We start from the raw sequence: 26,895 nt of genomic DNA, 5'->3' as shown, positions 1-26,895 counted from the left end.
TATCTGCCACCAAACAATCAAGACCATGGCACGTTCAGGTCAAAAGATACAAAAAACGGAAGTTCTGCTGCAGTACCAAGGTCCTTGACATTCGTCTTCCCAACACCTAACCACATACCAAATATCATCATAATCTAGATGACCATACCTCGAGGTTCTTGAGGTATGCTGATTGCAACAATCCGTGAACACAAACACACAGACTCGCAGACACACAGAGACAGGCACACAGACAGACACAGCCAAAACTATATCTCCACTTTTCATGGACCTTGGTCTACTTGATGGTAACGGCAGATGAGTTTGTCTTTTTTTTGTTTAAGAAATACATTTTTCCACAATATCTTAGACGCCTAGCGTGCGGGAGTTCTTTTATTTGTTTGTTTGTATTGCATACTCGGTTAACAACCATATGGCGTAACACACCAAGTTTGTACTAAACAGTACATATCCGCTGCATATCCGGACAGACATATTTGATCCACTCACACCGGCCGGGAAAGACCCCTACTCTTTTCGATAAGCGTGGAGGTGTGGCTCTTCTCACACACGGGACCTCCATTTAACGTCCTATCAGAAGGACATCCCTAGCAGAAGCTAGGTACTCATTTTAACCTGAGTGAAGTGGGGAAAGCCGTGTAAAGTGCCTTTCCTAAGTAAGTGCCTTTCCTAAGTACACAACGCCAAGGAGACGAATAAGGGGACCCGGATTAGAACCCAGGACCTCTGGGTTTGGACCAAGGACCTCTGGGTTCTGGGCCAAATACCCTGCCACTGCGCCACCGCGACGCCACAAAGAAATTTCCATAGCTATTAATATTTAGCTGCCGAAAACTCGTACGATAACTTCTTACAAAATTTGTCGTTTTTTTTTCTACTTACCATCGCATCCAAGTAACTCTATCCTCAGTCTTGGAGCGCCGACGAAAGTTTGAGGGTTGACGAGGATATACCGTGCGTATAATTCAAGAACCTTTAGATGGATTACAATGATATTTGTTATGTGGGTAGGTCCTGGAAAGAAAAAGTTCAAGATCGATTTTGGGCCCCTGGTATGTGACCTTGGTACTGCAGCAGACCTTTTTGTACCTTTTGACCTGGACGCGCTATGGTCTTGATTTGTTTGGTGGCAGATAGTTTGTGATGTTAAAAGGAGGGATATAGGTTTGGGCCCCCAAGCAGCTTACCCTGGATCTGCAGGGGCATTTTTTGTTAAAATCTTCCAAGGAGAATAACTGAACAAAGGAATAACAGATTTCCATGATATTTAGTATTCAAGTAGCTTAGACAGAGATGTACACAATGAAGTGCAAAATATGCTAACAAGGACATAATTTGTATAATTAATTAGGAAAATCTGTATTTGCAGTTTTTTCCATTATGGGGCTCCAATACATGTAACATATGTAGTTTATGGCAAGTGGAATACTAACAGATACCAATTGTGAACATGAATTCCTAATTTGCTTGATTAATTCAAAAGTGCCATAATTCATCCAAATGATTAATGATAGAACTGTCAATATTACGACATGTGTAAGGTAGTTAAAGGTGTACATGACCAAGCATAGATTATGCAAATGTGGAACTCATTTGCATAATCAGAATAATTTATGCAGATATGAGGTCTCCGAACTCTCTTTTCATCTTTTTAAGAAAATCCTTTTTATCAGAACATCTTAGACGTCTAACGTACGTCAATGCTTTGTATCAAAGAACGTTTCATAGCTATCGCAATATGTAACTTCAAAACTCACATGTATGATAATCTATCAAAAAATTTCGTTTTTTTTCTACTCACCGTCGCATCCAAGTAACTCTATCCTCAGTCTTGGAGCGCCGACGAAACTTTGAGGGTTGATGAGGATATACCGTGCGTAGATGCACGATGTGAAGTTTTGTTGGACGATAGTTTCGTTGTCGCTGTTACCTGTGAAGATCTAATGAATAGAAACGATTTTTGTTATTTATCTAGCTGATTGTGAAAATGCACTTTAACTTAGTATAAGGTCAAACTATTTTTGTACAAAAGCAAATACAGGTTTACAGAGCTTGGTTGCAGCGTTCGTTACAACGTGCTAACATACCACCCATTATAAGCAGCATGTAAATGCTTTCTTGTAGTTATAATTCATACTTTCTAACAAGTAAACCTCGACGGACAGATCTCGGAAGTCCATTACAAATTTTCAGCATTGAAAAAAAGCAATGATTTTCTTTTATCACATTCCGTATCAACTCATAAACCGTTTACTTGCAAGTTCTTGTCCGAAGGCTAATAGAAAGCACATGGGGCAGTTTATTGACATTATTGTAACAGAAGGCTACACAAATACACGTACAAGTTTTGGCTATATCTGTATAATTTGGGTTTGACATCTTTTTTGGAAGCAGAGGAAGACCAAACGCCCCACTTTTTCGATAATCTTTTAGTTTTGTGATTGTAAGAGAAAAGAAACTGCCTGTTAGTCTGTAAACGTGCAAAATCGGGGTAGATCGTGGTGACTTCTTTAAACAACTTTACAATTCTCCAAAACAATTGGACATAAAAATGCGTCGTCTTCCACTGCAATAAGCCTTATGTGAATAGGTGCCCTTTAGCGCTGTGTCGATGTATGTATCGGCGTCTATTACTCTACCTACCTTGGCACTCCCACCATCTGCCGAATAGAGAATTAGACTCGATGTGTTGTCCTGCTGGTATATAACCCTGTAGCTTTCGACGTAGCCTTCTCCCTGTCCCTGGGTCTGGATGCCGAAAATGCAATGAGGATATTGCAGGTCCACGGCGAGGAACTGGTCTGTACCTTGTGCTGACGGCTGCCATGCACCATCGCCGTTCAAACGGCCCCTGTACGCCTCGGATCCGTTAAGCTGCGATGAAGCTGTCATCAGATCATCTGGGATGATTGTCTTATTCTGTACCCCAATGGTTTGGGTCGAGCAAGATGATATCGAAGTGGCACTATTCTGCGCGTCTATATATTGTAAGAAAGTAAGAAAAAGCCATATAGTCAAAATATGAGAAAAAAATGTGTAACGAACTTTTGCATATTTGAAGGGTTTGGATGAAAGATTTTGTGGACTTGAGGATAGGCAAAAGCTCTAATAATGCACTAGGCGATCAAAGAATTAATCGATGACCGAAATGGTATTTTTTTTAAAGACAGCATATCTGACAGGACAAAGTAGTAATCCATCCAAAGTGTGGATCCGATACTGGGCGGACGTCGACGTCACAAAGGTCAGGCGTAGTTAAAGCCCTTACGATGCCATTTGAATCAAAATTAACCCTATGTATTCTCTATCAAATGCATACCTGTAGTGGTTGGATGTTGTTTTGTTGTGTACTTGTCCTTAAAAGTAGGCCATATCTTGGACATGTGTTTAAATAATATTTTGTCTATGTTTGAAGCGATGAAAATATGATACGGACTTCATTTTCGTAATCACTTAGGACATTCTATAATTCCATTTTTCCATGACTGGACTTACAATAAATTTAACGCATGTAATGCACTGCAAGTGGAAGATAAACAAGTACCAAAAATGCGAATGAGGAACTTATTTGCATAATCAATAAAAATGGCTTAGTGATAAATGATGGAAAGTCTATACTTCTGACAATGTCTAAGTTAGTTGAAGGTGAACATCACCGTGCATGAATTATGTAAATGTGTAAGTCATTTACATAAAATTCACAAAAGCTCTTCACGTTTCATGGAGGTATGAGGTCACCGAACTCTAGTTTCTGTAATATTTTCAGGTTTCAGGTGTGGGGCCTTTTCAGCATTGAGAGAACCGGTACGCGGTGGGATGTAATAATGTATAAATGCCGTGTTCATGCCCTGACATGGGAATAGGCTGGAAGGAGACAACTGAATGCACCCGGATAATTACTGGGTATACCTGTATCTGTAGAGCCGGCATAACCACCCTACAGCGTAGCACACCAGCTCCCGGAAGATAAACAGTTACTACAATGTTGCCTACGTTGGAGATAGATGATAGGCATGTCTTTGCTCAAAAGACAATCAACAGCAAAGACTGCAATGGATGTCACTTGAGGACAGGAGAACAATGTCCAGACTTTGCATGATGTACAAGATGACTAATAAACTTGTGGACGTACCGACTGATAAGTATCTAATGCCAGCTCAGAAGAGGACCAGAAATAGTCATGCTTTTAAGTACCAGAGTTATCAGCCAAGGATTGACGTGTTCAAAAATTCGTATTTCCCGAGAACCATAGTAGAATGGAACTCGTTGTCATCAAGTACTGTAGGAGCTTCATCACTAAGTAGCTTTAAAGAACGGTTGCAGTCAGATATGCAAAGACTAGGTGTAACAGACCGTTCGGTGTAATATGACCAGCTGCTTCCGCGCCGCGTGCCTGCGAAGCTGGTGTGTTACGCCTGATGGCGGTTATACCGGCTATATAGATACAGATACAGATACAGAACAAGTGGTTCGGAAGGGTATTACAAAACACTTGTGGATTTGAAGGTAGCTGCTCTCACAGACAGTTAAGTAATCAATATAGGGTTGATGACCCGCTTTCCTTTGGTCTTTCCTCCGCGAAGCGGACTAGGTCACTTATGACTGGTTATAGGAACTGACAATAAGTTATGACACCGTGTAGACCGAAGGAAAGCGGGTCATCAACGTTATTATCATATAGCCATTATCATAAATCAAACACGCCACACCACCGAAGAAAACCAAGATGACTTCTTTGCTTTCTTTCAGAGCTTTGTATCATTACGGAATTCATGTATCACTGTGCTTAAAGGGGCATATTGTAGAATCTGGTGGACAAAAACTACAAATAACTAGAGTTCCACGAACACATTATCTTCGCCAAATAATCAAGGCTTATTATGGAGAGTGATTAATATTTACATGCTTATCACCCCCTGCAAACTTGATCATACACCATACCGTTTGAAAGTTATGATGGGGGGGGGGGAGAATGAGTCCAGTCTAGATAGGGATAAAACTCATTTGGTGGTACAGGACTAGTATATGTGTATAGTGTGCTGATATATGTTATAACTTGTCATCAAAAAAATTGAAAGTTATAATTAGATGGTACAGTCAATATATATGAATAGAATAAATCATTATTCCATATCATACACATTTTGCAAGACATAGTATATGTTACTTTTCCATACGGTGCTAGGTAATACCTAGCAGTGTACTCTCTGAGCAGAGGAGTTGGTCCGGCTGGTTATTCACATGTTTTTAGGTGTTTTGTAAGGCTTTCTATTTTGTTCCCTTTCCGTTATGTCTCCAACCGTGTGTTTGACAAAAATGCAGAAACTGAACACTTTTAAAAAAACCGGACCCACACATCTGTTTGAATTGTAGTGAGACTGCCCCATTTGTTTATTTATGTACACCATCTGTTTATTTACACTTCTAGGCAAGGCCTTCTGCTGGCCTGTTTCGGGAACACTGTCACACGCCCCATTATGGAATGTAATGGATTTACAATTATCCTTACTTATTATGCAGATTCGCTCCTGTTTTCTATAATTAGACATCCATTGTGTAAAGCACCATCTGAGCTCTCTACGTACGAAACTTCACGACAATCTCTTCACCCCTTCTCAAGTAATACGTGTCCGAATGTCAAAACAAAAACACCCACTGCAGTTCTAAACAAGCTGCTAGGGGGCCCAAACTTACAGAACTTACTTCTTGTGGCATGAACTATCTACCACACAAATATTATGACCATAGCACTTTCAGAAAATATGCCATTAAATTTTGAAGCTCCACTGCAGTACCTTAGGTACTTGCTAGAAGGCCCATTATCAAACTTGACCTTCCTTTCCGTAAACCCTACCCATCCATTAAATATCATACAGATCCATCAACAGCTTCTTGAGTTATGTTGTCCACAAGAATTACACATCCACACAAAGCCCGCTGCAGTACCGATGGAAAATGCCAGGGGAACCATTTTTGAAATTGATCTCTGTTTCCACAACATCTACACACCTGCAAAAAATCATGAAGATCCATCAACGTTTCCGTCACTTTTTTCGCCTACATACAAACGAACAAAAATTAAAAGTCCGCTGCAGTACTGTTGAAAAACGCAAGGTAAACCATTTTTGAACTTGACCTTCCTTTGCACAACCACTACACACCTACCAAAAATCATTCATCAAAGGTTTCTTGAGTTATGCTCTTGACATACATACAGACCCACCAAACAGCTGGCTCAACCGAAAACATAATCTACCCCGAGTACTATAGTACTCGGCGAAGATAATAAGAGTTTGAAAGATCTACACTAAGATTCACATTTGTAACTTATTTGTTACTTATTTCCAACATATTCCCGTCATTTTGTCACATTTCCACCATTAATAAGCGACGAAAAACGCAAAACGTGTAAAATCTGGTCCATTTACATATTAACTTGCGTCCCGCAAGTTTACATGCAAATAAGCCAGCGTAGAACGCTAAGAAATAATCGAATCGACCGTTACGGTCGGAGATCGCGCATCACAGGAAAATCAGCACAAGTGATCAAACTTCAGAACGTAGCACGTTCGATCGCGTGCTCGGCGATGGTTCGACAAAATGGCGGACAAGTCAAGTGGTGGTGGGGATTGCGTATACAATTTTTTTAAGACGTCTGCACGATGCTACAAAGTCGCATCCATACGTGATGAATATTGCTGTGCAGTGTAATAAGGTAGATTCAACTAATGATGTAGAGAATAATCAAAAACAAAGAATTTTGTTTTATGCTCATTTCACAATATGCCCCTTTAAGAAAGTTCATTTAAATGTTCATTTAAATCGGATAAAAAAACACAGAAACAAAAACTCTCTCACTTACTGGTAACGCTCGAACAACTGGTCAGTATGTGGACATTAACCCTCAAACACCTGAACCTATTTTTGCGACTAAAATGACTGAACGTCGTCAAAAATGCCCCCAAATGTTTTGTTCAGTAGAACCTCCCTTTTCACTTTTTTCGCTGATTGTTATCTGTACATTGCTTCATCAATGTAAGAGTAATGTTTTGGCATGTTTAGGTATGAATAATTCCCGTTCATCATCATAATTTATGCAAAAAGATCAGAAGGACCACGTATTGAACTATTCCTATTTAGACCGGGAGGGGATTTTTGAAGCTCACGCCAAATTTCATGTTACATAACTAATAAGCGGTTTACGCGAAAGCCCCCAAACTTGGTGACTTTTCATAAAATGTCCTTAACAAAAATTTAAAATTGATAAAGTAAGTTCATCGTTTTTCGTGTTGCCATGGCAACGGGTTTTTGACAGGCATATTTTACAAAATCTGCTAATTTCAGTTCAAACAATGACGTTTCGAGGCTTTGTTGGTACGCCAAATGTATTTTGTTACATTGTTATCATCTTATGTAATCCAATGTAATTTTTATGATTTAACATTGATATTCTAAGCTGATATGATGACGTCATCGGTCAAAATCTAAGATGGCGGATAGAATCACATAAAATTATGTCATAATGACGTCATATTACGTCATTATGACATACAATTTTTTATGGTAATTTTGATTTACATGTGCATCATCCTCTGAAAATTAGTGGTCATACAATAAGTAGTGTAAGAGTTACAGAGGGCAGGTCTCAAAAACAGCACATTATTTTTGCTGGGTCAAAAATGACCCCGGCGGACTCATCACAGACTTTCCTATACAATGTCAACAGTATTGTGCCGATCCCCCAAGACAATTAGGAGAGGCAAGAAAAATAGTATACTGACAAAGTCACGGAATGAATTTTTTTTCAGATCAAACATGTTCAAATAGCACGTCAAAATCCACGCCTGGGGTCAAAAATGACTCCGTCCGGGTGTTTGAGGGTTAATGACCCGTAAAATAGAGCCTTCTGGTTGGTCAACGACATCAGGCTATATGATAGTAAGAAATGAAGGAACCGAATCATAAGTAGAGGCCCGGTTAGACACATCGTACCTATGATAATGTTCCGCGTAAATCACAGGATAATTGCATGTGAATCCCAGATAAATCAGCTATTGCCGAGCGTCGTGCAATGTTCGAAATATTTCCAAAGTCGTACTACGATTGTTCATCTTCATGCTGTGCATTATCTAGGTCACACTTATTTGATTATATGGATAACATACTCTGGGTGCCCTTTTAAAACTGATGCGAGTGTGCGAGAAAACGTTGGGCGAAAAGAAAGGTTGCTTTGAGTATGAAATGCAATTGGTCAGAAAAGTTTAACAAATGACTGAAGATATAGAACATACGTGACCCAATACGACGGTTGTTTTTGGCGACGCCTCAGGAGCTAGCCCAGCTAGTGGTAGATATGTTGTGTGCAGTTGGCAAGACTTCTAGGAATGTGAAAGTCTACGGGACGATAAATCAAGAATGCTAGCCTCCATAGCAGGCTCTGAACTGGCCTTTTTGGGGGCTAAATAATACACTTTTTGCAGCCAGCCCGTAACCATCAGCCATCCCCGTAACCATTTTGCCGGTAGAGCCTGCATTATAACGGCGGGTCAAAGCGAAATTAAAAAACGCTTAGGGGGATTAACGCAGAGGTGCGAATTTCCTGCCTATGGTAGACCGCACAATAGCAGTACACGCACCCCCTCCAGACAGTGCGCTTTCACGCCCCCGTGTGCACTAACCCGACAATTTTCTAACGGTACAAATTCTCAAAACTATTTTTTTGGCGATACAGAAGTTTAAACTTACTTGTTCGACATTATTTCGGCAAGTCTGACGCCCTTGCCAGGACAGAAGGTGGATCGCGCGACGTATGGCAATCGGAAAGACAAACTCGGGCCATCCGAGCCGTGACACAAGGCAAGGATAGCTTCGTCGGCCTAGCTACAGGCCATGGCAAATCAATTTTGCATCCATTGCCGATGAACGAATATGATATGGTCGTCATTACACCTGCCCAGACCGTTGTTGTAGACCAGATAAGACGTGGCTAAGTTTCTTTCCATCTTATTTCGCTATCGTAGATGCCCCCCTCCCTCACTGTCATCATGCAATCCGAGGCACATAATAACTTGCGTTTGTCTAGCGTTTGCCTTAGCCCATGTTCATGTTTGTCTTTAGGAACAGTTGAAGTTGAAATAGCAAACTTTTTTGCCACAAACTTTACAATGCATGCAAAAACGAGTTACCAGATGTACCAGTCGGCGCGTGTTGGTACACAACATGCTGTATGTAAATGAGCAGTCGCGTGTGCGGGCCAAGTTGTTAACGTGTTAACTGCTTGTCGCGGACATGCGAATTGCTCTTAACGTGATTTTAATTTTGCTTTGACCCGCCGTTATGATGCAGGCTCTACCGGCAAAATGGTTACGGGGATGGCTGATGGTTACGGGCTGGCTGCAAAAGGTGTATTATCTAGCCCCAAAAAGGCCGGTTCAGAGCCTGCTATGGAGGCTACAAGAATGCCTGGATGGATTGTCTTCATATTTGATAGGTGCGTAGGTCTTTGTGAGACCTTGAAAAGATTGGATGTTGGGGCCCCTAGAAACTTTCTATGGTACTGCAGAGGAACTTTCCCTTTTGAAATCTCTGTGTTCTGAACATGCTATGGTCATGATCTTTTAGTGGTGGATAGCTCTTTGTTGGGATAATAGGTCCTGTATATTTGGATCCCCTAGAGGCTTTTTTGGAACTACCGGAGCTGATTTTGTCTCAAACTTTGAATGAGAATAACGCAAGAAGGAGCTGACGGATCGTCATGACTTTTGGTACGTAGATATATTAAGTGATGATTTACATAATCTCATACCAATTATGTAAATCAATATCTAATTGGCATAATTAATGAGAAAAGTCAATCAATCAGCTGCATTCTATTGTAGGACTGTCAAACACATGACATATGTAACTGAGAAAGAGATGAATATCGATAGATATCAATTATAAAAGTTGATACCTCATTTGCATAATTTATGACAAAATACTATAAATCCATAGTGGGAAATGATGGGGATTATTTCATTCTTGCAAGATTTGGAAGTTAAGTAAAGGTGGCCATTATTTGACATAAATCTTGCATATGAGGGCCTCATTGACATAATTTATGAGGAAATGGTACCTTTTGTGAAGACAAGACTTCCATACATTGGACAACTTGCGTTATTTCGTTAGAGAAGGTGATCAACTTTCATAATTTATGCAAGTAAGGTCCTAATTTGCATGTGGGCTAAAAAACGAATTCAAAACATTAACAGAGACCACCGTCGCCATAACAACGTCTTTTTACATCGCCAATCTTGTTGAATCAGTAGATGTTCCTCTCTCCAGCAAATGTAAAACCATTCATCAATTTTACCGATTGTCGGAGAAAAAGCCCCTTAAAAATGACTGAAATTTAGCGAGATGAAAATTCTGCTTTCATTGCTTCCGATAACCCCCTAGTACACCCTATCAACTTCAATGCTTGATCTTGAACTTTTGGTCTGTGAAACTATAAAACCCATGTTATATGGAAATAGACAAGTTATGTCCATATCATTTTTAGAATTATCAGGGTATTCATCGCAATTTCAGTAAGTTTTAACCATAAATTGTTCGAGGGTCTCCGAGGGGGGTCCCAGAAGTACATAACAAAAAATAGATGGAGGGTTTTAATTATATGGCTGTTCCACATATACCTATCAGATGTACAAAGTATGAGCCGATTTGGCCGTGCAATGACTCTTAAACTACTTTGCTGCTGCTTTTCAAACCTGCGATGTACGGCTTTATCGTCACGAAGAAAAAAATCAAATCGTAACAGCCATCGTACGTAAATCGTGCGATATACCGCATTATGCGTGACCGTAATCACACGATAGACATCGCTTAGGAACTGTGGTCGTCATGAGTGAACTTATATCTGGCTGTGGCAAAATACACATTTATTTAAGTGTACGTCACAGTACGTGCTGTCCTTTTAATTTAGTGTGAGTGAGTGAGTGAGTGAGTGAGTGAGTGAGTGAGTGAGTGAGTGAGTGAGTGAGTGAGTGAGTGAGTGAGAGTGATGTAGGCGATATAAGTGGTGAGACGGGGTTGACGTATTGTCATGATTTTTTTTGGTTGTAGATTGAGTCATAATTTACGTTATGATTTAAATCAGTATCTAATGTGCAAAGTTTTAGAGAGAAATCAACAAATTCTCTGGATAACATAACATAACTCTCATACATGTGTAACTTAAAGAGAGAGAAATATCAATAGAGATCAATTGAGTAAGTGAAGACTTCATATGATAAGAAAATACTGTAATTCCCTTGTGGTCAGTGATGTGTTTGTCATCTTGGCGGCTTTAGAAAGCTAGATAAAAGTGAACATTGTCATGCAAATCAGGGCCTCATTTCCATAATCTATGAGGCCTTCTCTCCTAAAATATGACCTTCATATTTTGAACAACGTTGAGTGCGTTACTAGCATTTTGTAAGAGAAGATGAGCAGAAAAAATTAATATGCAAATGAACATATCATTTGCATAATCAACGCAAAACATTAGTTTCATTATATGTTGCTCGAAAAGGTTAACATCATTTGGCGAAGGTATGAGGTCGTGGAACTTTAATTTGACAGTTAACCCATGTCGTAGTGTGTGACAGCCTGGTAAATAATGTAGAATCCGCTTAACCGCACCACCCATTTGGCAGCGTTTGGTGCAATTATCCGGCTGATGCAATAATGCGAAGGACCCAGCTGGACCGCACAATCCAGGGCGGGGTGCGGTCCAGTTAGTCAGAAACACTAGATCAAAGAAAGCATACGAAATTATGTAGTTATTAACTTTATCTATATATACAGTATTCAAGGACATGTAAAAAGATCGTAGATCATGTACCGCCATGAAACAAGGAATTGGAACTAAATCTAAGTTACTGAAAGCGGGAGAGTCCAGAGCAGTGCCCCCTCTCATGTCTGGACAGATTTGACTGTCGACACCATGGTAGTGAATTACTGTACAATGTACTGTACTACGTATCCAGTAGATATGGTTAGATGACTTAGATCAGTGACAGATCATTCTCCTTATAGCAGAGCCGAACCCGGGTATAACTCCTTCCGGTGAATGCAAGAAGTTTCTACGACGCGGATTCAGCTCTGCCATAAAAGAATGTGACAGATGATCACGACAGCACCGCACCGCCAAAAGCGACTGCTAAGTCCGTCTACGCGCCTGTAGCCTTTGCCGAGTCGCTTTGTGGCTTCCGACTGAATGTTACGTAAAGACGTCGGTCTTTTTTGTATTGCAGCAGTATGTGACTATAGCGCTGCCGCGAACCTAAAACCCCCGACAACACCCCATGTCATCCTTAACGCGAAATCAAATCCCCGCGAACTTGAATGCATTCACAACAGTTAGCCAGTGTACAGGTCGAGACCAATCTTTTTTGAGTACAGCATGCTGTCTGCCGCGATTCCTATCAACGTGACTGTCAATGGAGACCGCCTTCTTTTGTTACTCAAAACAATTTTAAACATATTGGCGGTATTGCGCCTTTACACCGGCAGGTATCGGCTCATTTTTACCGCGTTTGCCGCTTGTTAGCGCACCTTGTTCATGATTTTTGAAAATTTTGTTGCAGTTATTTTCGGAACCGATGCAATTAATGGAATTTGCGTTAATCCGGGGTGCAATTAAGTGGCTTCTACTGTACTATGATTCACACAAAACAAGACTATTAAACAAAAAGCTTTCACTTGATATAAATTTCAATTCATAGCCTAATCAGGCTGACACAGAGAGCAAATCTAAGTTCTTTCTAACACAACTGCAATTAACTTCTTCACCGACAATTCTACCGCTTTACTTACACCCCGATTAGGCAGCACTGAAGGCAATTCGATTATCGGTGAGGAAATTGACTGTGGTTATAACTCATGTAACAAATACCTATTTTGTGATGAGTTTATTTTGTGCGCATAGATATTTGCCATATAAGGACAAAGGCGAAGCGATCCACTATCATAGTGGCTAGCCACTGTCACCTTAACCAAACTATTCAAATTAACAGTTACTACAAACTAATTGAATATAGCCCTAGACAATTGTTTGAGGGTTAACAATTGGCTTTTGTTTCTGTTATCAAAATGAAATGATGTAACGTTTAATCAGCGCTTGTTAACGATGCTGTCAACAAGTTAAGTGACTTTTGTCAGTGGAAGATTATCTCCGATGTCTTTTTTCAGAACGCAGCACCCCCCCCCCCCCCAGGCGAGGACAGCTTTACACATGTCATGATCTGTTTGACAAAGTGAACGTGTATGGATGTGTATCAAAGATAGACTGTACCCAGAATTTGTAACAACTTTGCAGTATTGTATGTATCAAACATGCCAGCCAAATCATGGCGCCTATCGCGTTTGATTCGGCAATTTCCGGAAGAAGAAATTATGCCGAATCGAATGAGGGGTTGGCCAGGTGAACCCGAGGAAAATGTAGATGCAAATCTTAAAGATATTACCTTTATATCATTTCATATCACATGGACGATAAAACTGTCGAACCTCTGACGAAGCATGACGTTTTTTTCGTTAGCTAAAAATGTTTTCCATGTTGTGACTTTTCATTTCATACTAAATTATTCGTATTCATCAGGTGCATTAACACGAGTAGGCGCCACGGTTGGTTCAACATTTCACCAGAGCGTGCAAAGTTAGATACGGAAATTCTTTGGCAGCTGGTGTTTAAGTAAATTGTTTTTGTGCTTACCGTTTCTTGGTGAAACAAGTTAAACATCACGCCCATCACCACCACCCCCCACCCCCATAACTCACCGGGAGCCATTGAGCGAGGTGCTTAACATTCATCATACTGACACCGTTACTATAACTATGTAACGTTACATAAATTGGTTGCGTTACCAACGATGGACATTGAATATCATTATAAAGAATACCATTCACTGTGGATAGGTCTCTTGACCATTACCACAATGGGACGAATTGAGAGCCTTTATTTTGCCTAAGTCCCACGGTTCGGCAGGTGCTCAGTCAGGGTCAATACGTTAAGCATTACGAAGGTCGTTCTCCAGCGACAAGCATTTCTTCGTTTCAAATCTCTTTATATCTTGACAACGATTGATCCAATTCCGATTCTCGGAAAAATGCATTTTACTTGGCGATGACGCTCTACTAGATTCCACCTTTTCTCATTTCTCTCAGGCCATCACATGTTTCTGGGTTCTTTTATCTTACTACTTATTGCAATAATAGCGCGGCGAGGTAAATCAATGGGAAGATTTGGGCCTCACACAGCAGCTATCAGACCTATGCGAAGGCCAAACATCCACATTCACAAGATCAGCCTCCAACGGGGGAACACGACACCGGCAAGTGTGCTCAGAATGACTGATAGGCTGTTTGCGTACCTGCTAATCGGCTGTCCGTGACGTTTTACCTGGCGTTACCCCTGAATGGGACCGTCCTAGAACGGTGCCAGGTATGAAGCGGCACGGCTGTTTGGCCTGTCTGCGGAAGGGTTTTGCATAAGAAAACACCTGGCGGTGACTCACTTGTCGCCCAAAGGTTCGCGTTCCCCAAGGTTCACGCCATGCAACAACAGCTATTTTCTTTTTTATTTTGAAGTATATTTTCACTGTGTGTGTGTGTGTGTGTGTGTGTCTGTCTGTCTGTGTGTGTGTGTGCATCTATTAAGAATAAACCATTTCTGTGGAGTTGCAGAACACATAGTTTGTGTGATATTATTAGATTATAAGCGACCAAAGCATGCTAGCATTCTGTATTTGTCTTCTGCCGCTATATACAAAGGGCGCGACTCATCACATGCAGTATTCAAAATGGTGAATGGTCTCAGGGCGATTCATACGACAAGAAAAGTAATAAAGGTAAACCTTTCGTTTTGGTCCAAAAGCACCTTCGATATCATACTGTGCCTTGTATTTTGGGTCAGGCATGACCGCCCACCGCTGGTACAGCCTTGGTACGGCCACGCCTGTAGTCGCTGTTTACATTGCACGGTACGCATAGGCGTCCGATAGGGCAGTCCACTCCACTGTGCATGGGGGGAGGGTGAAGTACTACGTAGTATAGATAAGTGTACCGGGTTAACCGGGTGATAGACATCAAAAGAGTGGCGGAATAAGCATCTATGTATAGAACGGAGGATGGCGACGAAAAAAGAAAACGTTTTACAGGCTGCCCAAACTCACGAATGAGGGCGATGTGCCAATGAATCATCTGATATTCATATCTGCACTCGTGTCGTTTGATCTGGACACCCTGGCTGTGTCTTCTGACAGGCATACTTTCTGGTACGGCGCATGCTGTGATTATGTCACATAATCAGTTGGGTTAACAGTTGTAATAATGTGCTGAAGAGATCGGGGCTTTGGTTATGATCCAAAATGTTAAAAGTGATAAGCCACTCCGATCTGGAGGGCCCAAACAAACATGTGTGCCGGATATACGGCTTATATCAATTAGAGTTATAGTCTTTCTCCACCAGATTCTTCATAAAGACGAATAAAGTCGAATTCCGTCTCCGCGATGTCATTATCCTAGAGCTACGAATGATGTTTCCCCACCAGTGAGGTATATAATTAGATAAAGTAACACTACAGATTTAGTATCACCTGACGCACCATATGAAAAATTCCCCATATGCATTACTCGTGTCAACAATGTAGGCAACATACATATGGTCACTGCAGAGAGACAAAAACTATTGACGAAAACATCACGGGGGAGAATGGGGCATAGTGGTGATAAAGTTCACAGGGCGTTTGTAAGGTTTAAGGTTTGATATCGAACGTGTTTATTCTGCCTGCTGAACTGTTCAAACCGTAACCCGGGAAACATCAATAGACCAGAAATCGTAAGATAATGTTAGACCAGAAGTTCACTTCAAGAAAAACTCAATTTTGATCACCATGAAGTTGATATTATCAAACAAGCTTAAACAATACAAACACCTCCGATTGGAAGTTGGGGGAATACAATTTGCCAATTAATGCGTTAACATTGGTCGCCGAAACAACTTGTATTCCTAATCTGTTTCTTAAACACAAACTAACTAGCAAATCAAACAGTCTCTAAGCAGCTTATCATGCTTCTCCTGCTAGAAGTGTGTAATGACTTACATTGACCCCTGTTGCATAATCCTATCAATGTTTTATGGAGGCCTTTGTTTGTATAATGATTATCTTTATGGGGTGAAATTGCCATATCAACGGTGACGTGAGCGTCAAGAAGACACAGGTTTCTATGCCAACAACTGGCCAGCGCGCCGTTTAACATGTTCCATAGCCTAACTAGCAACATTACTAGTTTGAACAAGAGAGACTCCTTCCGACATACATGTTTCACTCTTAGCTAATTTCAACAACATCCGAATGCGTCTGAAGTGTGGGCCGTTAGTTTAAGCAGTGCCGTGTACTTACCTGCAGAAACTGCTGAGGCGACCAGTAGGAACCACAGAAGAACGGTCCTTCCGCTCGGTAAATCCATCTTCTGGACTCCACACGAATTGCGGCCTTCTCCTGCGTGTGTCAGTGTAGATAAGGTGTTTTCTAAAATGAACAAAGCTTCTATCCAACTGGTGGCTGGTACTACCTTTCTCGTTGCAGACAGAACAGTGGGGGGATGACGCTTGGTGACTTTCTATATGACCAGTGAGGCCCACCGCCCATTTTGCAAACACAGCTTGCAGGGTGTGGACGGGTGTGGTCCGAGGATGTCTCCTCAAAAAACAGCCAATCAAGAAACACCTTCCTTTGTGTGCGCCGCTGGCGGCTATTCACCTACAAGTTTGATCAAGTGGATATAAAAGCGGTCTTCTCATTGGCCATGTGCTCTTGGTATCTGAAAGAGCATGCCGTGTATGAGACCAATCAGGGACGCTGTATCATATGTCGTGAATCCGCTGACCCCTGTGATTCATTGACAGGGAAAACATTGAAGATAGTTTGTCCATTAGTCAGGTGAGGAGCGTCATTATAACCGACAGGTCAACTCACATGGTAGAATCACCAGGCAAATAGAATGCAGTATAGACACATAACAGAGTCTACACTGTTAGGAATGTTCTACAAAGTAAGATGATAACGCTCAAAAATGAACTTTTTAAAAGATTGTAAAAGAGGACGATTGCAAAAATATTAGCACAAGACTGAATACTTGTCACTTATGTCAATATGTTTCTCAAAGACTTGCAATATTCGTGTTTGTTTAATGGCCGGCTAAAATGGTCTGACAACGTGATCCGGCCTTTGTTCTTTGTCATAACAAAAACTTCATGCTATGATGTTATAATGTTATAGTTATATACAAGTTATGCTGTCTTCTAGACGACAAATGGTTTAAGCTAGATCTTCTGTCTGTCACACCTGAAGTTCTCTATTGTACCATCGACACGGCTTACGTTACATGCGCGCGGCCTGTTCATAGCCTAGTTTGAAGTAATTCAATCCGATCTCAGGTGATCTACTTTGGAAAGACAGGAACTCAAAAAGCCATGGCATGTCGACTCATGAATTTGAGACGGGGAGAGGGGGCATGGGGCAAGGGACACTTATATCTTGACGAGTAACTCGATCATTTTTGCTTAGTTTTCAAGGCAAAACGAAATATTCCCTGACACTAGTTTTACTAGTGCCTGTGTACTCTGGTAACTATAGTAACAGGCGTCAACGACCAAGAGGACACAGTCATAGTGGCCAAACCTCGTAACGTCATAGCTGTCACAGGTTGAAAGGTAAATGACCTCACTGTTGAGCCAAGGACCAGCTCTGTGCCCCAGGAAAACATCTTTAAAGGTAATGAAGCAACACCATGAACGGTATCTAGAAAAGTTTGTTTAATGACTTTCAAATCACATACGACAACAGCCTAATGGGACTTTTTTGTCCTGCAATCCCGTCGCGTGACGTCATGTCAGCACGTTTATCCATGTGCAGGGGAGCTGCCGGGCAGAAACACAAACCGCTAGGTCACTGCAACCACGCCCAGGGAACCAGAGTTGGCGCGGGTACACCCCTCCCCTTCATCCTGAGACGGACTCTTGAACTAAAAAAAATTAGGGCGTGGTTGTTATGTGTGATATTTCAACTCTACAATAAGGACGTCAAGTGGCAAATAATCATCTGAAGATGGCTCAAAATTTTACGTTAAGGCTCCTGATCAGAAACCGCGCTATTTTCCTTCTGTCTCCGCGGTTCCACTAGCCGCATCATGTATATTTGGAGACCAGACGTATTGTCGAGTACATACAGACCCCTCCTTGTATAAATAAAGCTTGATAAACATCTTCAGTTCTAGACCTCAATCCCGGTTGAAGGACAGCTTGCTTGCCGTATAACAGACTTTGTATCATTTGCAAACAGGACACTATTAGCATTTTGGTTTGATCTACGTCACGATAGTAATGCTTTCTGGCATTCTAGGCTTAAAGGCAGCATTGTTTAAGTTGTGTACTAAAGCGTCGCTTGACCTATTTTCACTGAAGCAACGCGCGTTATTCAGACCTGCAGGTGACCTGAATTCTTCATGACAAACTTCAAAACTCAACAGCACGCCTTATCTGGTCTCATGGTATGTTCACATTTTCAAGGGGAAACACCTGGAATGACGAGCACCAAAGTTGGACGGGAGAGTCAAACGTTACGGCGCGAAACTTATACTCAGTTAATTGACTTGTCGTCTGTAGTGCAAGACAGTATGGAATCGCCGCCACATCTCCACCACATGGAGTTTAGGCCATGTTTATTTGATTATATGGATGACATCCTCCGGAGCCCCAAAGATGCGAGCAGGCCAAAAATATTTTTGTTGCAAATCACATCATGTATTCTCTCATTCTGCAGCTGCTTTGTACGATTGGCAGTTTGCCCGAATTTCTTGGGGGGGGGAGCAAAAATTGATGTGCGCGTGTATGTCATCCATATAATCAGGTCAATATGACTTCGAGTCCATTTGCAGGTTAGCAGAAGAGAAGTTGTCTTGTAAATACATGTAACTAGATTTAGCAGGAAGCGGATGTGTCTTTTAAACCAGCGAAAAACCACGTAGTATAATTCTCCCACTACACCCTCAGACTCGACTATTTCAATATGGGACGGAAGGTTTTTGACGTCGTCATCTTCGAATGTATTGTTATCGAAGCTTTGCAGACAGTGTTCTGAATATGATAGTCTGTCAAGTTTGCATTTCTGGCGGCTTTGCTGATTTTGCATCTAGCACATATCCCTAATCCCGGGTTTATTTTACCCTGCGTTACAGGCATGACATAATCCTGAATATCCAATGACGCTGGTGGAAATTTGTTCCTTGTCGCTGCCTGTCGAACCCGTTTGGCATTTTCTATTTCAATTCTTCTGTGGGCATTTTTTTCAAAGACACACAAAGATACACAAAAATGAATACCCAGGATAATGCCCGGTCAACATTTGTCTATCTGATAAGTAAAGATGGCAAATATCCAGTCTCCAATGGTGCAAACCCACCGAAAACGCACATAGAATGTCCCACCCGCATCCAGGGCGTGCAAACAGCTACTATGGACTTTGATCTGCAGATAAACTTATTTTCGCTTATGTCAGTCATCCAGCTGGACCAAAATTCCACGAGAACTAGGGAACGGGCAAACAGAAAATTCCAGGTGTACTACAATTACAATAATCAAGGATATTCATTTATTCATCAAATGGAAATAGAAGTTACGGACTAATACATTCTTGCATCATGCACTCTTTATTGGTAAAAATTAATTCAATGAAATCATTTGGAATTATCTGTCAAATGTGAAGACAAACATCATTCTGCCTAAAGAAGCATTGCTAGTCCACATATATGCTCTATGTCTTAGCACAAACACACCTCAGACCTTTGAAATAAGGGCCTAAGTAGCGTTATCTCTTTTAGTGTATTTTGTTGGCAGCTCCTCCATTAGATTAGATATAACGTTACACACTTAATCTTAACACTGCATTAAAAATTGGCAGTCCTTATCTGACTGTTTAGCACTTCTTCATTATTCTCCTTTATTGTCAACGTTATCAAGCAAAGTGAGAATTATTTTTCTAAAATACTCCATCCACAACTAATAAACGAAGATTATGCGTTGTTGTTCGTATGTCTGAACTTTTCTGTCGGGCCCATAAACACTCACTGTTGGACTCATGACTACCTTCGACTAAGGTTTAGGTTTTCCGTAGCTCAATCAGGCCGGATGCATTAGCGTTCGCACGGATTTTTATGAAAATCGAATTTTTAAGCAACGCACGAACCACCATGTGAAAACGCACGAATCTTATGAGAAACTTTGTGACGCGAAACGTACGAATCGTTTGGAACATGCAGTCTTATTTTGCAAACGGGGGCGGGAGAAAATATGTTTCTTATAGTCTTACTAGTGTTTCTACCCACGATATTTTGGCCTTAAAGCATTGGACGGACGTGCATTGTCACGAAAACGTATCTAATAGCGTGTGAGCTATTCTTTTGCTTCATTTCGGCGCCTCACATCGTCTTATTCCGACGCCGTGTTACACGCCGGAATGAGCAGTTCGGAAGGCCACTAACGTTACATGGGGTTTTTCTCTATACCGGATGTGCGTTTCCGGGTCAAGAATGTGTGTCGGAACGGCCTGTTTTGGGACAAAAATACGCATCGACCTTTTTTTCATATTTCAGGTGTAGGTACCTTTAGAAAAGCTGAATACACCTGGACATAGATTATGCTTATGCTTACCTCATTTGCATAATGTATGCAGAAACATGTATTGACCTTACGTTAAATGCTAAGGATGCCACATTTGAAGTGTAAGTAACTTAAGGAAAGGTGAATACACCTGGACATAATTATCCCAATGATGACCTCATTTGCATATTTATGAAGAAACGTACAGTACATGCTACAGATGTCATATTTGATGTGTAGGTTCCTATAGGAAAGGTGTCATATTTGAGGTCATTTTTTCCACCCATATGGGCGGGAAATAGCCTGCATTTTCTCGAAAATATTGCCTTTCTAGTTTGCATTTGTTCCAGTAGTAGGATCTGAAAGTTTACGTTGTGTCAGCAGAGATTAAATCTCTCTGAATTCTTGACACGACGATTATATATCAACAACATGTGATCAATTCAGTCCTGATAGGACTGCAAGGTTCATTGAACAATATAGCTTTGATTTTTTTTTTTTGACCACCAAATTAGTTCAATCAATTCACAAGGAGACGAAGGTTTCCAAACAAAACCCAGGGCCTGGATAACTAATTTGATTTGATATTTAATGTGCTTTTGTGCAATGTGTTACGAATGTCTTGTTATATTACAGTTTTCAATTCGTCCTTAAGTTATTACAATAACATAATGGTTAACTTCTAAGTACATAGATATACAGTAGCAACAAGCATCTATAGCCTGAAAGGTAGCAAGGATCCAATACAATCTTCAAAACAAAGAGAGCGGTGTGCGGCAATCGGACTTGTTGTGTATGTTGCGGGCTGTGCCGCGCTTTCAATTGTTTAGTATCTAGTATCCCTCCTACCACAGATCACACCACTTAGCCCTTTTAAATATCATAATGCAAAGGGTAAATCGTTTGCTCATAATACTATCGGCCTGTTCAATTGATTGAAGTAACTCTTCGATGATAAAATTTATTAAACAGAATTTCTAGTCAGTGACACAGAACATTTATATGGCTGAGGTATCAATTTGTAAAGGATGCATCTTTCTAGCAACAGAGCACTCCGAACGCTATAAAGTAAAGACTGTATCACCTATCTTTGCAACTAGCTTAGGCAGTAACGCAATTGTATGGAAGTGCTTCCAACACGCGTATGTACAGGTCAGATAGGTGTATTTTCTTCAGCTAGGGAGCAGGTGAGGCCAGGTGAGGTACCTTATAGCTAAGATAGGTGTGTTTTCTTTGACTAGGGAGCAGGTGAGGCCAGGTGAGGCTATTTTCAGGTTAGAAAGGCGTGTTTTCTTTGACTAGGGACCAGGTGAGGTCAGGTGAGGTACCTTACATGTTAGATATGTGTGTTTTCTTCAAGAAGGGAGCAGGTGAGGCCAGGTGAGGCCAGGTGAGGCCAGGTGAGGACAGGTGATGTACCTTATAGCTGAGATAGGTGTGTTTTCTTTGACTAGGTACCAGCAAGGACACTATATAATGTCCTTGGTACCAGGTGAGGCCATGTGAGGTACCTTCCATGTTAGACAGGTTTGTTTTCTTTGACTAGAGAGAAGTGAGGCCAGGTGAGGTACCCAACATTTGAGATAGGTGACTTTTCGTTGGTTTGGGACCAGGTAAGACCAGGTGAGGCTACTTACAGGTTTTATAGGTGTCTTTATGGGTAGCTTATAGCCGGAAGATACCTCAATTGGCCTCGCCTGGTCCCTAGTCAAAGAAAATACACCTATTTAACCTGTAAGTAGCCTCACCTGGCCTCACCTTGTCTCGAATCGAAGAAAACACACCTATCTAATCTGTTAGGTACCTGGCCTCACCTGTCCTCGTCCGGTCCCTAGTCAAAGAAAACACACGTATCTCAGCTCTTAGGTACCTCACCTGGCTTGACCTGGTCCATAATCAAAGAAAACACACCTATCTAACCTGTAAGGTACCTCACATGGCCTCACCTTACCTCAAGTGACCTCACTTGGTCCTTAGTCAAAGACAACACGCTTAATCGCACCTGTACGAAGTTGTCCCTAGTAAAAAAACAATCTATGTCACCTGTAAGGAACCTTACCTGGACCTTAGCCAAGTAAAACACACCAATCTCTCCTGTAAGGTTACTATCCTGGTCATTTATTAAATGAATCATACTTAAATCAGCTTTACGACGGCTCACCCCCTCCCTACTGTAAGAATTCATATCTATGACATGATACTTTACCTACGAAAACTTACTCATAGTCAATTGATAATCATCTCCCCCAACCAGGCCGGCTTTAGAAAACACTTCGGCACAAATGACAATCTCTTTGTCTTAGACTCGCTAATTACCAAATATTTCCATAACAACAAACGCCTTTATTCATGTTTCAAAGATTTTAGAAAAGCATTTGACACAGTTTGGAGGGAAGGGCTCCGTTTCAAATTGCTAAATTCAGGAATAGGAGGGAATTTCTATAAGTTAATCAAATGTTTATATAGTAAACCTGAAACTTGTGTAAAAACAAAATCTGGTCTAACACCACCATTTGTGACCGACAAGGGTGTCCGTCAGGGTTGCAACATGAGCCCCACCCTTTTTAATTTATTTATTAATGATTTAGTTAAAGAGTTAGATAACTTAGAGTGTATGCCACCAACTTTAGATAATCTTTATGTTTCATGTTTATTGTATGCAGATGATGTTGTTATATTTTCAGAATCAGACAAAAGTCTGCAATCTGCAATTAACAGACTAAGTGCCTTTTGTAGCAAATGGAAGCTCCAAGTTAATATGAAGAAAACAAAAGTAATCATATTTAACAAGGCAGGTCGTTCTTTTCCAAAGCAAAAGTTCTACTTTGAAAATAACACAATAGACAATGTCCCCTCCTATTGCTATTTAGGCCTAACCCTCACATCATCAGGTAGCTTCACCCTAGCCAAAAAGCAGCTGTCACTTAAGGCACGTAAAACCATTTATAGCTTTAAATCTATCATTCGTTCATCAGTCTTACCACGCGGCCTTCTAAAGATATTTGATACCTGCATAAAACCGATCCTTCTGTACGGATACCAAATCTGGGGGACAGAACAACTACATGATGCGTCGCCTATTGAAAACGTACACAACCAATTCTGCAAAAATGTTCTTGGTGTTTTTAGAAATAGTAGCAATGTAGCATGTAGAGCAGATTTAGGTAGATTCCCATTAGATATAGATATATGTATATATATAGTTAAATTCTGGTTACGTCTGGTTCAATCGATAGATCTACACACCCCCTCCAAGCGGACGCACTCCATCTACAGCAAAGTCTTCCGACGAATACCCGTAGACGAACATTGTTACAACGTGTTAAAGACATATTAGATTACAATGGATATTCCTATTTGTGGCACTCCGGTAATACACATTATAAACCTGAACATGTCGGAAAAGCGCTGAGAAGGAGACTAACAGATATATATATACAATCATTTTTTCATACCTTGGTAAACGACAGCGATAAGTTAAGATTCTATGCAAAATGTAAAACCATGTACAATTTAGAGAGTTATCTTGATCTTGCAGATTTTAATTTGCGCTCAGCCATTAGCAAAATTAGAGTTAGTGCTCATGCTCTTGAAATAGAGAGAGGCCGGTATAGAAAATTACCTATATACGAAAGACTTTGTAAGTATTGCAATACAAATGCCGTGGAAGACGAAATACACTTTATTTCAAACTGTTCATTTCATGATAATGCACGAAATGAGTTGTCTACTCAGACCACTAAAATATATCCGAATTTCCCTAAGCTTACAGACAAATAAAAGACTATTCTTCTTTTAACTACCAAAAACCCACAAATTATAGAAAAGGTGGGACATTACGTCTTCCATTGCTTACAAAAGAGAAGTCAAACCCTTCACTAGTTATAGACAATTACATTTGTATAATTTAGATAAGCAGCTTTTATACCTATTTTGTACACTGTTCTTTTATGTATGTTATTTGCATTTAGCCTTCGGTCATGAATTTGCAATAAACTTATTACTAATAATAAACTAAATGATATATATCTAATTCAAATTTAGAAAAAAACTTTGCCAGTCCCCGTGATACCTATACAGGCCGCAAGTGATCTCACGTGCCCAGGGCCAAGGGATCATGCACGCGACCGTCCTCGGCCTCCGCGACCTTTAAAAGCAATATGGTTTATACCATGGCTTGGAAGACACGAGTTTCTCCTGTCATGATAAATTTTGATACGCTTCATTTTGAAAAAATGCTCTTCGTACAAAACGATATTGGTAAGATGCACCCTGCACGCGTCGATCGTTTTTTGGCTTATGTCACCTATGTTGCTGTAAAGACGAATCCTTCACAAAGCAATATTTCAGCTAGCTATTTGATTGGAAAGTCACACGATACGTACTTGTTCTCTGACTCTGGAAATGCATATTGTTTAAAGGATAATACTTTCCCTTTTATCATTTGAAAACTACGTTCACAGACAGTGTATACCAATTCTTTCAGCTATATCACTGCAAATACATGCACCCTTCTCACGGACGTTTCTTTTTCATTCTATTTCACCCGACAAAAAATTACCCTTCAACAGTGACGGTTTTAGCTGTATGACACAAAAGATGCGTGTATCACGCATTGGTAAGTTTTCACATCTATCGTTGGAAAAAAATGCACATTTTTGCCTAGCTCGTTGCGAATGGACTGATATTTTTTTAATCTATGTACGGTGGAAAGATACAGTCTTTACAAAAAGATTAGTGTTCAGGCCCCTGGTTCAGGGATGTGTTGCTGGAAAGACGTATCCTTCACAAATTCATACCTTAGTCATATGATTAGAAAGTCTAAAATTCAGTACTAGTGTTCTCAGTATCGGCAGCAGTGTTCTAAGAAAAGAGATACTGTTTCAATGAAGAGTGACTTTCAGCAGTTGCATAATTGAAAAGTTAACAATTACACGCCCATTACCTTCAGCCATATCATCCCATACCATATCATACCATGTATTCTGTACATATATGTGCCTGTAATTAACCCGTGATAGGGCATGAATGTACAATTAAGGTTATTATTATTATTATCATTGCAAAGATGCACCCTTCACACGACCAGCTAAAATAATTAGATGAAAAACGGTTAGGTGGTGCGATCTGTGGCCGGAGGGATTTTTTCAATACTGGTTTATTCTGTTCAAACTTGTTTGACAATAAAATCTCACATCGCAACCCAACGGTTGAATTGCGTGGATTAAAAACATCGCATCATTTAACGTTAGATGGATTTCGTCGTAAAACTATATATATATATCAAACACATAAATACATTTAAAATTTCACCAACAAATTGTTTTCAAACAATAACAGCAAAAGATAGAGGTGTAAGTTTGGTTTCTCGGATGGCCGGGTCGTCCTGCCACTAATTTGCTGTCTAGAGGGAGGTAGGAGATGTCTGTTCTGTTCTGATTGTTCAAGAGACTTGTACATCACTTTACACTTCCATGGATGGAGCTTCATGTGGCTTTCCTTAGACCAGTGTAGTCAGTTGAGACGAGAGAGCAGATGTGTTGAGTATGTCACAAGCCTTAAAAATCGCGTCTGTCATGTATAGAAGGCAGTGGGTTGTAGATCTACCCTAGATACCTCCAAATTGCTGGTTGTCAATATTCGGGAGGACATCTGTCATGGCCCACTGGCAGATGAAGTTCTCTGCAACTTTACTCAGCAATGACGTTGAAGAGATGGGACGAAGTTCGTTAATGGACGGTACCATTCATCTTGTACTGTACCTTGCTGGAGCGAAGAGTTGAGAATCTCTGCAAGCGATAACACAGTTCAAATGCAAATTCTTTGATCAACTTGTCTGGAATACCGTCTGGGCCAGCTGCCTTCCGTATCCTAACTTGTTGAAGTTGCGGGGTTGCTAGAAAATGCGCGAACAGCCCGTAAAATACGCTGAAAACAAGATCTATCGCAGCACACCGCTCTCAAAGTTTTAAATCCTGCGACAGGAAAAATGTGAAATTCCAGTATGACAGGCAAACAGCGGGTCATGGGGCGTGTCGTCAGCATAAAGAGGCGGCATTACGCTTTGGCAGACAGCATGCTGTACTCAATAAAGATTGGTCTCTACCTAGGTACCTGTACACTGTCTTATCACTGTGAATGTATTTAAGTTCGCGGGGATTTGATGTCGCGTTAAGGATGACATGGGGTGTTGTCAGCGGTTTAGGTTCGCGGCA

General features: G+C 40.8%; 1 protein-coding gene across 5 annotated transcripts in view; it reads right to left on the bottom strand.

Annotated features, from left to right (window-relative positions):
- Positions 1-16,741, bottom strand: part of LOC136444383 (mucin-2-like) — a 33,591-nt gene extending 16,850 nt beyond the window's left edge. For 3 of the 5 annotated variants that reach the window (XM_066441908.1, XM_066441909.1, XM_066441910.1), the window contains exons 1-3: positions 16,425-16,740; positions 2,644-2,978; positions 1,802-1,940 (exon numbers count right to left, since the gene is read on the bottom strand). In XM_066441908.1, coding sequence (XP_066298005.1) covers positions 1,802-1,940; positions 2,644-2,978; positions 16,425-16,491 — 541 coding nt within the window. In that variant the 5' untranslated portion in view covers positions 16,492-16,740. Of the gene's footprint in view, positions 1-1,801; positions 1,941-2,643; positions 2,979-16,424 lie in introns of all 5 variants that reach the window. The other 2 variants (XM_066441911.1, XM_066441912.1) reach the window with 2 other exon arrangements.
- Between the last annotated feature and the right edge of the window lie 10,154 nt (positions 16,742-26,895).

This window comes from Branchiostoma lanceolatum, chromosome 11, assembly GCF_035083965.1.
Source record: "Branchiostoma lanceolatum isolate klBraLanc5 chromosome 11, klBraLanc5.hap2, whole genome shotgun sequence".
Lineage (NCBI taxonomy): Eukaryota > Metazoa > Chordata > Leptocardii > Amphioxiformes > Branchiostomatidae > Branchiostoma > Branchiostoma lanceolatum.
This window is presented reverse-complemented; position numbering and strand designations above follow the sequence as displayed.